We start from the raw sequence: 14,044 nt of genomic DNA, 5'->3' as shown, positions 1-14,044 counted from the left end.
CAGAGAAAGACAATTATCATATGATCTCACTGATATGTGGAATTCAAGAAACAAAACAGAGGATCATAGGGCAAGAGAGGAAAAAATATAACAAAATGAAACCAGAGAGGGAGAAAACCATAAGAGACTCTTAATCTCAGAAAACAAACTGAGGGTTGTGGGTGCAGGGTGGAGGGATAACTAGGTGATAGATATTAAGGAGGGCACATGATGTAATGAGCACTGGGTATAAGACTGATCACAGACCTGTACCTCTGAAACCCATAATACAGTGTATTTTAATAAAAAATACAAAAAAATGAAATGAAAAAGAAAAACTTGAAGTGGTAAAATATGAGCTCTATGTAGACTGTGTAAAGATATATATATATATCATAATCCCTAGATCAACTATTATAGAAAATAATAAACAGAGATATGGTCAAAATGCCAACGAAGAACATAAAAATAGCTCTAAATAAATCAAAATAATCCAAAAGAAGGAAAGAAAGAGGGGGCAGGAACAAAAATTGGAAGGCACAAATAAAAACAGCAGACCTAAATCCAGCCAAAACAATAAACGCATTTAATGTAAAGATCTAAACTCACCCAATTAAAGATACAGATTGTCATTTTGGATATAAATACCTAATTATACACTATTATAAGAAGTCATTTTAAATGTAATGATACAGATATGCTTAACGTTAACAAGATGTTAAAAGATATACCATATAAGCAGTAATGTAGAGACAGCTAATATGGCTATATCAATAATATCACTTAGAATGCAGAATAAAAAAAATTACCAGAGACAAAGAAGGACATTATATAATGGTAAAAGGGTGAATATATCTAAAAGACATCACAATCTTAACATATATACAACTAATAATGGAGCTTCAGAGTATATGCAAGCAAAAACTGGTAAAAATGATGGGAAAGATAGCTAATCCACAATTATAGGAAACCTCACATGTCTCTCCCAATAACCAACAGAACCAAGTAAATACATAAAATCAGCAAAGACACAGATGACCTGAACAACACTACCAACTAAACCTAATTGATATTTATAGAACACTCTACCTAACAACAAAATAATATACTTTATTTTCAACTGCACTTGAAACATTCATCAAGATAGACCAAATTCTGAGCCCCAGACCACACCTTAACATATTAAAATACATTGAAAACATACAAGTATGTACTATGGCCATAACAGAATTAAATTAGAAATCAGTAACAGAAAGATGCTTGGAAAATCCCTAAGTATTTGGAAATCAAAGTTGATACTCTAATAGTAGAGAAAAAAGAAAACTAATTCTAAATAACTCATGTAAAGAGGAAGTCTCATGAGACATCAGAAAATATTCTGAATTTTACTGAATGAAAATTAAAATATAGTATGTCAAAATTTTAAGGATAAAGTTATAAGCAGTATTTAGAGGGTAATTTATCTATTAAATGTTTCTATCACAAAAGTTCTCAAATTAGTAATTTAAGCTTTAAGAAACTAGAAAAAGAATAAAGTAACCATACAGCAAGCAGAAAGACTAAAGAACAGAAATCAACAAAGGTGAAAACAGAAAAACTACAGAAAATTAATGAATGGAATTCATTTTCCAAAGCTAGTTCTTTGAAAAGATCAGTAAAATTGATAATCCTCTAACCAGAATAACAAAAGAAAAAAAAAAGAACCAGCATCAGGAATGAAAGAGGGGATTATTGGTAAAAACCTCAAAGACATTAAAAAGATTAAGGGAATATTATGAACAACGTTAGACATATAAATTCTACAATTTGGATGAAAAGACCAAGTCCTTCAAAGACGCAAATGTTACTCAAGGGGAGAAAAAAAAAAAAAAAGTAACCCAAGTAGTCCTACATCTATTAAAGAAATTAAACTCATAGGTAAAAACATTCCAAGAAAGAAAATTCCAAACCCAGATGGTTTCAATGGTCAATTCTATCAAACATTTAAAAAATAATACCAATCTGCATATCTAGAAAGCAGAAGAGGGACTACATCCCACTTTATGAGGCCAACATGTCATAATTCTAATACGAAAACCAGGCATAGATATTACAAGAACACTATAGACCGTATCCTTCATCAACATAGACATCCTTAACTAAATATCAGCAAATTGAATCCAATAATACACGAAAAGAATAATGTTTCACAACCAAGTAGGGTTTATTCTGAGATCATAACTCTAGAATCAACCAATGTAATTAAACATATTAATGGACTAAATGAAAAACATCATCAGTACATTTAACAAAACAATACCATTTCATTATTGGAAACAAAAAACAGAAAACCTCTCACCAGACTAGGAATAGAAGGTAACTCCTTTAACCCGATCAAGGGTATTTATAAAAGTTACAGACAATATCCTATTTAATGGTGAAGATTTCTAAGATCAGAAATAAAGCAAAGATGTCTACTCTTGTCACTCCTATTCATTCTCAGACTGGTAGTCCTAGTCAGTAAAAAGAAAAAGAAACAAAAGGCATACAGATTGGGAAAGAAAACATAAAGCTGTCTCTACTCATAGATGGCATTATTGTTTACCTAGAAAAATCTATTAAAAAAATCCAAGAATGAGTTTAGAAAAGTTGCTGAATGCAAGGTCAATAAACAAAAAGCAACTGTATTTCCACATCTTAGCAATTAATTGGAAATCTGTACATTTACAATACAAAAGAATGGAAGAGAGAACGTGAAAAAAACAAAACAGAAAAATGTTTGGATATAAACTTAAAAAAAAGTGCAGGATTTGTATGCCGAAAACTACAAGACACTCATGAAGGACTTAAAGAAAATCTACATAAATAGGAATAACATGTTCATGAACTGGAAGACTCATTATTGCTAAAATGTCAATTTTATCTATACATTCAATGTAATCTGAATCAAAATCCCAGCAGGATTCCTTGTATATATTAAGGATCTAAAATTTACATGGAAAGGCAGAGATATTAGAAGAGCCAGAGCAATTCTGAGTGAACAGAACATTGTTGGGGATCTCCCACAGAGCGATTTCAAGAATTACTATAAAGCTGCAGCAATCAAGGCAGTGCGATATAAGAAAAACAGACATACCTAGAATAAAGAATCCAGAAATAAACCCATGTAAATTTGATCAATTCATTTTTAACAAAAGTACAAAGGCAATTAAATGGAGCTATAACCTTTCCAACAAATGGTCCTGGATATCCACATGCCAAAAAATGAATGCCAATCTATACTTAACACGAGTACAAAAATTAACTCAAAAAGGATCTTAGATCTAACTGCCAAATCGAAGATTTTTTAACGTCTAGAGGAAAAGATAGGAGAAAATGTGTAGGCTGGGCAAAGAGCTCTTGCATAGGACACCAAAAGCACAATCCACAAAGTTGATAAATTAAATTTCATAAAATGAAAAACTTTCGCTCTGAGGAAAACATATTAAGAAGATGAAAGGACAAGGCATACACTGGAAGAAAACATTGGCAAATCATATACCTGACAGAGAACCTGCATGCATAATATACAAAGAACTCTCAAAACTCAAAAAATAAGAAAACGGCTCAACAAAATATAATTACATTGTGTTGGGACAACTTAGTACCCATCTGGGAAAGGAAAAAAACAAAAACCCAAAAAACACTACCTCCCATTATATGCCTAATTTAATTGCAAGTATATCATAAAACTAAATGTAAAGAGCAAAATGATAAAGCTCTCAGAAACAAATATAGGATATTATCTTTATCACTCAGGTTAGGGAAAGACTTCTTAAGATATGAAAAGCTCAGAAGCTTTAACCATGAAGGAAAATACTGAAAAATTTGACTACCTTAAGACCTCATGTTCAATGACACAAGAAAAGAGTGAAAAGTCAAGTTCGAACGGGAGAAGACACCTGCAACATACAGAACTCACAAAAAGTTCATATCTGGGATATATAAAGAACCGTAAATTAATAAGAGAGAAAATTCAAAAGAAAAATAGGAAAGAGATTTGATAGGCACTTCATAAAAGAGGCTATGTGAATGTCTAACAAACATATAAAAAGGTACTTGACACCGTCATCAAAAAAACTCAAACTTTACAAATGATGAGATACTACTACATAACAAATGGAATGGCTAAATAAAGTCTGACAAAAACCAAAAACCTAGAATGTGTCTGAAAATGTGGTGCAACAAGAAATCTCATACAGTTCTCATGGAAGTATAAATTGTTTAATACTATGGTATTCTCTATTAAGCTGAACATATGCATAGCCTATCTGCCAGAAATTCTGTGCCTTAGGTATATACCCTAGAGAAATGCTCATGTGCAACACAGGCATGTTTATGAATAGCTGCATTGTTCATAATAAGCAAAACCTGGAAACAACCCAACTATCCATCAATAGCAGAATATGGATAAACTGTGGTACACGGACCTGGTGGAATATTATGAATAATATTAGATACGTATAACACAGGTAAATTTTGGAAATAAGATAGTGTCATGCAAAAGAACCCAGAACCAAAAGAATACATGTTTTAAGATTTAATTTAAAAACATGCAAAATTAAACTGTACTGGTTAGAGAGGAATAATTAGGTGGCAAAATTATAAAAGAAAACTGAGAGAGAGAGACTTTCACAAAAGTCAGATTAATGGCCACATTGCAGGGTGGGAGTAAAAAGTTCTGGTCATACGATGGGCACCAAGGGCACTTCTGTGGCAATAGCAATGTTCTATTTCCTGATCTGGGTAGAGGTTACATTTAAATAATTCATAGTAGTCTACATTTGTTTTACTATTTTGAGTGTGTTATACTTCACAATTTTTAAAAAGATTGAAAGAAAGAAAAACACTGCACATGAGTGTTCAATCATTCTTCTAAAGTATCAGTTAAAATACAACTGAACTAAAAGGAAAAGCATATAAAAAAATTGGCAGAAGATACAGGCTCTGACATGGTATTTCAACTTAAGAACAAGAATAGTAGCTTCCTTTGTTGGTTTGGCACATTTTGGTCAAAATGAAAATGAAAGAGTCACCTGAAAATTGAAAAAGGAAGTTACTCACCCCTTGCACCCATGCCCTTCCCCCAACCACCAATTTCAGTCTCCAAAGGGATTAAGAATAAAAATAGAAATTATGTTATCAGAAATTTGTGTAAGGCAATCTTAAACACCCTGAAAAATTAATCTAGTAATCTAGTTTCTATGTAAACAAAAACCAAAATACTCACTGTACACATTCATCTTCCAAACTAATGATAAAAGTTTGACATAAAGCATTCAGTAAATCGTATTTTTTCTCATATACAAAAATAAATGTATTCTGAAATGACTAACTTATTATTTATTATTAATTTATTGAGCTCATACAGGAGAACATGCTTTAAATCACTTTGGTAAGTAATATTCTTTTTTTTTTTAGGCTCGTTTATTTGAGAGAGAGAGAAAGAGCATGAGCGAGCACGAGGCGGGGGGGAGGGACAAGCAGACTCCCTGCTGGGCTGGAAGCCAGCCGTGGGCCTCAATCCCAGGACCCTGGGATCATGACCTGAGCCAAAGGCAGACGCTTAACTGACTGAGCCACCCAAGCACCCAGTAAGTAATATCCAAATCCTTAATTGTCTATAAAAACTACCAAAGAAAACAATGGTACATTAGTTTAAAATATTTATGTAATTGGGCACCTGGGTGGCTCAGTCGGTTAAGAGTCTGTCTTTGGCTCAGGTCATGATCCTAGGGTCCTGGGATCAAGTCCCGCATTGGGCTCCCTGCTCAGCAGGGAGTCTGCTTCTTTCTCTCTCTCTCTGCTGTGCTCTCTCTCTCTTGTTCTGTGAAATAAACAAATAAAATCTTTAAAATAAGATAAAATATTTATGTAATTTACATGTTTTAGTCAACAAGTAATTCTAACACTGGAAAAAATGTATCTCAAGGTTTTGTCACTGTAATTTTATGAAAAATATTCATTTACTAATTCATTTATTAATTAAATCACTCGTTTTATACTAGATAATTTATAATTACACAATTCAAATAAATACATTTTCTTTGTGAATACATGATTTGGGGTGTGATGGGACAAGAAGTTCCTTTTCCCAAATCTAACTGGCTATTACAGGTTAACACATAATTACCAATATATTAGCTATTTAGACTTGTTTATAGTTTATATGTGCCACCATTCTGGCAGCATGAAAAGTGAACCCCACATTATCAAAAACTATACACTTGTCTTATTAGGCAGTTCTTAACAATGAATGGCAGCTCCCAGCATGCCCTCTTTGCCTGTGAAGTTTCCATTTTTTCCTTTGTAAATCTGAAAACATCCAGTGGAATGTCAGTCAGTTGTTTCAATCAATAAAATTATTTTTATTTTTTTATTTTTTTTAAAGATTTTATTTATTTATTCGACAGAGATAGAGACAGCCAGAGAGAGAGGGAACACAAGCAGGGGGAGTGGGAGAGGAAGAAGCAGGCTCATAGCGGAGGAGCCTGATATGGGGCTCGATCCCATAGCCGGGATCACGCCCTGAGCCGAAGGCAGACGCTCAACCGCCGTGCCACCCAGGCGCCCCAATAAAATTATTTTTAATGGCTTTTACAGAGTTATGTATATTTTAATAGGCATATTTGCCTGAGTTAAGGAGACAGTGCTGACAGTCTGGGAAGAACACAGGGGCTAGAATTCTCAGGACAGAGTAAGAGAGAGAGGTTGGTACAGCTAGCAAATCCCACAGATCTGTAGATTATCCCCCTTGTGTACTCAGCTAAGTACAAAACAGCACATGTGTATAAAAATACTGAGTCTGGTGAAAAGAAGCATTCAAAGTAATTAAAGCAATGTTTCTCAACCTTTTTCTCCTTATCACCCTGACCCAAGAGGTTTTTTGAGACTTTTTTTTTTCTTCCCTAACTGCCCCATGACATTTTAATACTACTGTGTGCCTAATCTCTACAGTTTGGCCCTTTGGAGGACCATAAATCTTTGTAATAATGTGATCGATCTCTCTTTTTCTCACACATATATACATACCCACAGCAAAAAAATAAATTTTGCCAAGTTGGGGGTGTTATCACCCCCAGTGAGAATAGATGGATTTTGAAGGAACAGTGCTTGGTTGCATACAGGGAAGGGTCCTGTTCCCATCAACTAGGGTGAAAAACTCGTATTTCCTGGAGCACTGGACAGAGTACTCAAGAAAAGCTTAACTCAGTACAGAATATTTAGCATTTTTTGAAATTAAATAAAGTAACATTTATAGTAGCAACAAAATTTATAAAATATAAATTTGACAAAATATAAAAGATATCCACAGTGAAATTATAAAATTTGCTGAGAGAAATTAAAAATGACCTAAATAGAAGGAGAGCTATAACTTGTTCATGGGTCAGAAGACAAATACACTGTTAATTTTTCCCAAGTTGACCTACAGATCATCACACTCCAATTTTGCCCCTAGAAATTGACAAGCTGATTCTAAAATTTATATGAAAACACAAAGGACCGACCCAAAACAGTTTTGAAAAAGGGAAAAGTTGGTGCTCAAGATTTATTATAAAGCTATAGCATCACAACAGTATGGTATTGGCATTCACAACAGACTTTTAATAAAGATATAAAGACAATTCAGTGAAAAAATAGTCTTTTCAACAAATATTTTAATAACTGAATATAGCCACATATTAAAAAAGTGAACTCTGGTATGTATCATGCATAGTATACAAATATTTTTTAAAAGACTTATTTATTTATTTGAGAGAGATAGAGAGCACACAGAGAGAGAGGGAAAAGCAGACTCCCTGCTGAGCAGTGAGCCCAACGCAGGGCTCGATCCCAGAACCCTGGGATCATGACTTGAGCCGAAGGCATACACTTAACGGACTGAGCCACCCAGGCGCCCCTGCATAATATACAAATATTAACTCAAAACAGATTATAGATCTAAATGTGAAATTTAAAACTATAAAACCTCTGGAAGATACAAGAAAACCTATGCAACGCTGAAGTAGGTATCTTTTTAGATACAACACCAAAACCAAGATCCATAAAAAAAATTAATTGATAAACTGGACATCACAAAATTTAAAACTTCTGCTCTTCAAATAAGCTCTTAAGAGAATGAAAACACAGCCACAGACTGAGTATTTATATCCAGAACACATAAAGAACTCTCAAAACTCAACAGCAAGAAAACAATCCAATTAAGAAAAAAACTAGCAGAAACATTTGAAAAGACATTTCACCACCGAGAATATACAGACTGCCAAGAGGCACATGAAAAGATGTTCAATATCATTAGTCATCACAGAAATGAAAATTAAAACCACAATGAGATACACTGTGGGATGGATACAGTGTATCCATTCTATTAGAATTTTTACGATTAGAAAAGACTGATCATACCAAATATTGGTGACAATGTGGAAAAATAGATTTTCATATCTTGTTGGTGGGAACGTATAATGATACAACCAATTTGGAAACAGTTGGCAAATTCTTTTTTTTTTTTTTAAAGATTTTATTTTTATTTATTTGACAGAGAGAGAGAGACAGCGAGAGAGGGAACACAAGCAGGGGGAGTGGGAGAGGAAGAAGCAGGCTCCCAGCAGAGGAGCCTGATGCGGGGCTCGATCCCAGGACTCTGGGATCATGCCCTGAGCCGAAGGCAGATGCTTAACGACTGAGCCACCCAGGCGCCCCTAGTTGGCAATTTCTTAAAAAGTTAAACATATACCTACCATATTGGTCTGCCTTACCACTAGATATTTATCCAAGAGAAAGGAAAGACTATCTTCATATAAAGACTTATACAGAAAGGCTCAGAGTAACTCTATTTGTAATAGATGAAAAGGGAAACAACTCAAATGTCTATCAATAGTTCAGTGGATAAACAAATTGTGTTTATAGATACAATGGAATACTACTCAGCAAAAGAAAAAAATAAACTGTTAACACATGCAGCATGGATGAAATTCAAAATAATTATGCTGAGTGAAAAAAAAAGCTAGACAAAAGGAGGATATACTGTACCATTTTATTTATATAAACCTCTAGAAAATACAAATTAACCTATAGTGAGACAAAACAGATCAGAGGTTGGGGCAAATGGAATCATCTGGGAGTGATGGAAATGTTAGCTACCTTAATTAAGGTGATGGTTTTATAGATATATGCATATGCCAAAACTTATGAAATAGTACAATTTAAATATATGCAATTTATTGTATGTTAATTATACCTCACTAAAAGTTTAATTTAAAAAAGCCTGAGGTGCTAGCTGAGACCTCACAGACCAATTAGTAACTTCAGCTCCATCTGAAATTTAGGACAGAATTTATGACATTTTGCTATACTATATAACTATCATTGCTTATTTATATGTAATAATAAGTTAAAAAATCATGAGCTTTATTGCTGAGTATACAAGTAAAGACATTTCATCTCTATTAAAAATATCATTGTTTATATATACATGTCCAGTAAAATTACTTCAAAGAACTTAGACTACATTTAGTCTATTTGGAAATACAATAATTTGTTTAATAATTCATAATAAATACACTCTAAAATTTCTGCATGTCCACTGAAGCAGAATTTTTGTTTTCTTGGATCCCAATTTATTTCCAATTGGCAAGATTTAAAATAATCCAAATGCTCTCTAAAAGGGCGACTGGTAAAATGAATTACATTAAAAACAATGCAAAACTATGTGGCTATGAGGAAAAATTAGGAAGCTTTCATTACTAATAAGGACTACTAATATACCACATTCCCAATATACATTCCCCAAATATACTGGGGATGAAAAATAGAAGATGCAAAATGTGTATATGCTAAATAAAAAACAACACATGACTGGAATATAAAAATAAGCCACCATCAGTTTCTAGCTGCAAAAACAGCTGGTTTCATTTAGACAATACCTTCTTTGTTTCAGAACCACCCAAAAGCCATTTAGTCACAATGACATTTAGTAGATATACTCATTTATAGATCTTTGGGGAAAACTGAACATTGGTGAAAAAAATTTAAAAAATCTGAGGCTGGAATCTAGAAGCACTGGAAAGAATAGAGGAGAAGCCATTTCTAGGCCTGGAGAAACTATAGGGGAATTCTCTCCTGGGTGGTAATTGAGTTGGTTCTTCTCTCTTCTTCACTTCCCCCTTTTTACTCCACATCCCATGGAAGCCCCCTGGAAGCTGGGTGGGTACACTTGAGATGGGGCTGAGAGTTACAGGTTCCAATACTAGTAACTGTGAGTAGCTTCAGAAGACCATGTACATACATACAGTGTGTACACGTGTACAGTTTTAGGATAGGGAGTACACAGGACCTCAAGTAACTGAGTGAAGAGGTTTTAAGAGCTTAGGAACATCAATAGCTTGGTATACTGGCAGCCACCAGAAGTGACATGTAACCACATGAAAGACTGTATGAAGATTAGAGCACTTCTTGCTAATTTCCAGAAAAGACTAGAGAACACGGTGAAGGGTGGGGGTGCATGGAATTCAGGCAATCTGTGTAAACTTAGGGTTTACTACTTTGTGTTTACTGCCAACAATATTATTACAATAATAATGAAAACTAATGATCTGCTTGTGTGATAGGTATGTGTATGTATGTGTACATGCCGAGCACTTCATCTGACAAAGTAAAATCAACATCATTTCAATGATCCCACAAAGTATTTGTGAAAGCTTAAAAGATGTTAATAATTTGGAAGGCTACACTGGCAAATCAATCCCCAAATATTTTGAATGACAATGCTAAATTCAGAAGCGAATAAAATATACAAATAGCATTTTCAAAAATATTAAGTTATATGATAAATATAGGCAAGATCTACTTATTGATTAGCTCTTAAATCAACTCTTTTGTGTTTAAAAAGGGTCACTCATAATCTAAGCTTTCCTCTGTTTTAAACACTAAAAACAGCACTAGCTAAGATTGTAATTATCCCTAGTTTGATATTACTTTGAATGACGTTTTTATCTAGCCAAAAAATTAGGCACCAGGGAGGCTTATGTATTCATTCATCTGCAATGCCGACATTTAATAGCATTTGGTATCATGAAAATTAGGATCACACTTATATTATAGTTTAAAAGGTAGGAATCCATAGAACATGGCCATAGCTTTTAGGGGGAAAAAATCCATATTTGAACCATCACTGCTTTATGGCACTATTTGACAAAAGAAAAAATATTTCTCTTTCCCCAATTTACTTTATTTCCCCAGTTACTATAAAGTCTGCCATGGGTTCAAATTCCTGTTCTGCTGTACTTACTGATCCTGGAGATGTTCAACTTTTCTGAGTTTTAGTTTTGTTAACTATTGGTGGAATGGAAATGCTAACCTACAAACTTAACAAGATTGTTGTATGAACTGAATCACGTAACGTAAGAAGGCTTAGGCATATCACTGCCTCTGAAATAAAATTCCATAATTAACACCAATTTTTATCACTCTGGATAGAAGAAAACTTCTATGTGTAGAAAATAATTTTCTTACAAAGTCAGACCTTTCCTCTGAAATGTGTTATTAGTATTTCAGACTAAATCATTTGGGTTCCACAACATGGAAAAAATCCTAGGAAAATTAAGTAATAATAATAATTATTACTATTTTGGCTACATTTATTTATTTATAAAGATTTTTATTTACTTACTTGAAAGAGAGAGAGTGAGTGAGAGAGAGAGCATGAGTAGGAGGAAGAGGAGAAGCAGACTCCCCTGCTGAATAGGGAGCCTTATGTGGGACTTGATCACAGCACTCTGGGATCATGACCTGAGCTGAAGGCAGTTGCTTAACCGACTGAGCCACTCAGGTGCCCTTGGCTCCGTATATTTAGAAATACAAATGAAACCATCTGGGCAAAAGCAGGTCATTAGAAGGTCATTCAGAATTTTTAGAGCATCTTAAATTTGGAGTGGAAAAAGCACTGAAGTCCATTACTGTAACCCCATACATTTTACAAAAGAAAAGTGAATCCCAAAGAACTTAAATGGATTGCAAGTAGTATTTATAGGTAATACGGTAAAAAAATATGAGTACTTAGGTCTAATAACTTATATTCCAATTGTTCTCTACACTATATATACATACCACTCTGCCTTTATAAATTTTTGACTGTGTTTCACCTTTTTGATTAACAGTGCTTCTTCCATGTCCAAGTGACTTTTATTTTTCCAAAAGTTTGCTATTTCAACTGCTTCTAGGCAATCAAAAATCTTCTGTTAGGTCACCTACCCAAACAACTATTTCCCCTTTATGCCTTCCCATGAAAATGCTGATTTTCTCCATATATGGAATGGCAATATAACCAGTGATGGTAGTAAGCCTCTATTCTTGCCCCCGATAAACAATGATTGACTTCTTTTAAGAGGCCATGTATACATTTGTTTAGTAAAACAATGTTTTGTCATATAAAATGACTCTTTGTAGGTAATAAAATATATTTAAGCGTCATGTCAGTGTGACAGTAGTGTTTTTCAAAAATAAATTTAATTGAGAATAACATCTTTTTGAAACTTATGGTTTTTGAAGTTATTTTTATAAATTTTTAGAATGGATATACAAATTCAGCAGTTGAAATAGCAAACTTTTGGAAAAATAAAAGTCACTTGGACATGGAAGAAGCACTGTTAATCAAATATGTACATCCTGAATTAGGTGCATGTATCCAATAAACATCAACTTAAAGCCAATTCACTGAGGAAGGTTTAAAATATATATAATGATAGCGTTTTGTTTGGTAACTACCTGATGTTAGAATGAACCATTTTAGCTGAAGATCAAATTTATTTGGATAATCCAACTTTTAAAAGATAAATACTTTTTATATCTACTTAATATTACCGCAGTAGTATTATATGAAAGAATGAAGGAAAAGATGAGAGTCTGAGATGAATTTGTAGGCTTTCACAGAATTACCAATCATTTTAGGTCATCTGTTTTTGTGCTGCTATAGCAACTTCATGAATCATGACCTCCTCACCCCAATAATTCAGAGGACTGAATTATGTATGCAAAATGTATTGTCAATGTGTTTCCAGTATTAATAACACACATTAATGAATCTGATCTTATTACAGTAAATTATATATTTTTAGCCTCAATTTAGTAAATTAAAGAAACTACTGGCCACTAGAGAAACACAGAGGATATTATCCATATACCCAAACTTTATAAAGCTGTGTCTCATGTCAGTCCTCAATGTTAAATCCACCATATCTTTCAGTTTGGAGACTTTTCAAATATGTCCTTCTTTACTGAGAGACTCAAACAGATGAGTCTATGTATAATGCTTACAATGCTTATTTACAGAAAACAAATTTGATCTCATAATTAAATTAGATATATTATAAATTTAATAGAAATGTCTTTTAAAGTTCACAAAAAAAGAACCCTCATCTAAAATGCATATAAGTATTTAACAGTGAAGTGTCATGATGTCTACAACTTACTTTCAAATGGGATTCAGCAAAAGAAAAAGAAAAACCATGTGTGTGTATCTATAATATGTGTAAATATAAGAGGGAAAGCAAATGTGGCAAAATGTTATCAGTGCTGGATCTATGTGGAAGGTATATGGGTATTCAGAGTATTTTCAGCTTTTCTGTGGAAAAATTTCCAAGTAAAAAGCTGGGGAAACAAAGGACCCTCACAGGCTCCTAGTTCTCTTGTGTTATAGTTTTTATCCTGAATATATGTCCAGTCCCTTTCTTTTGAGGCAATTGCCTCAAGACCCTTCTGCACTCATTTAAAACAACTGTTACAGAACTGTGTTATGTCTTTTTAACAAAATCATAACTCCAGGAAACAATTTTTATAAGTAGATTTAAGGCCAGTATCAGTGAATTAATTGTTTTACCTGAAAGTTAACATCTTCTTTCTTAAATATTAGTGCTCGAACTTCATCAGGATCTCCATTAAATATAGCTTGCACCAGTGATGGCTGAAATACAAGAGAACAACAAATATATTAATTACACTGCATGGATGATTCTAAAGATATTTCCACATAACTTTTAAATCTAAAATTTTT

General features: G+C 33.4%; 1 protein-coding gene across 11 annotated transcripts in view; it reads right to left on the bottom strand.

Annotated features, from left to right (window-relative positions):
• The window catches only part of ANKRD28 (ankyrin repeat domain 28), a 201,453-nt gene that overhangs the window by 104,708 nt on the left and 82,701 nt on the right, over nucleotides 1-14,044 (bottom strand). For all 11 annotated transcript variants that reach the window (XM_045791700.2, XM_045791706.2, XM_045791701.2 and 8 more), the window contains one exon: nucleotides 13,871-13,954. In XM_045791700.2, the coding sequence (XP_045647656.2) occupies nucleotides 13,871-13,954 (84 nt within the window). The remainder of the gene's footprint in view (nucleotides 1-13,870; nucleotides 13,955-14,044) is intronic.

Source organism: Ursus americanus, chromosome 20, assembly GCF_024610735.1.
Source record: "Ursus americanus isolate L20-20 chromosome 20, mUrsAme1.1.p, whole genome shotgun sequence".
In the NCBI taxonomy this organism is placed as follows: Eukaryota; Metazoa; Chordata; class Mammalia; order Carnivora; family Ursidae; genus Ursus; species Ursus americanus.
The sequence above is the reverse complement of the archived record's forward strand: the minus strand, read 5'-3'. Positions and strand labels throughout refer to the sequence as shown.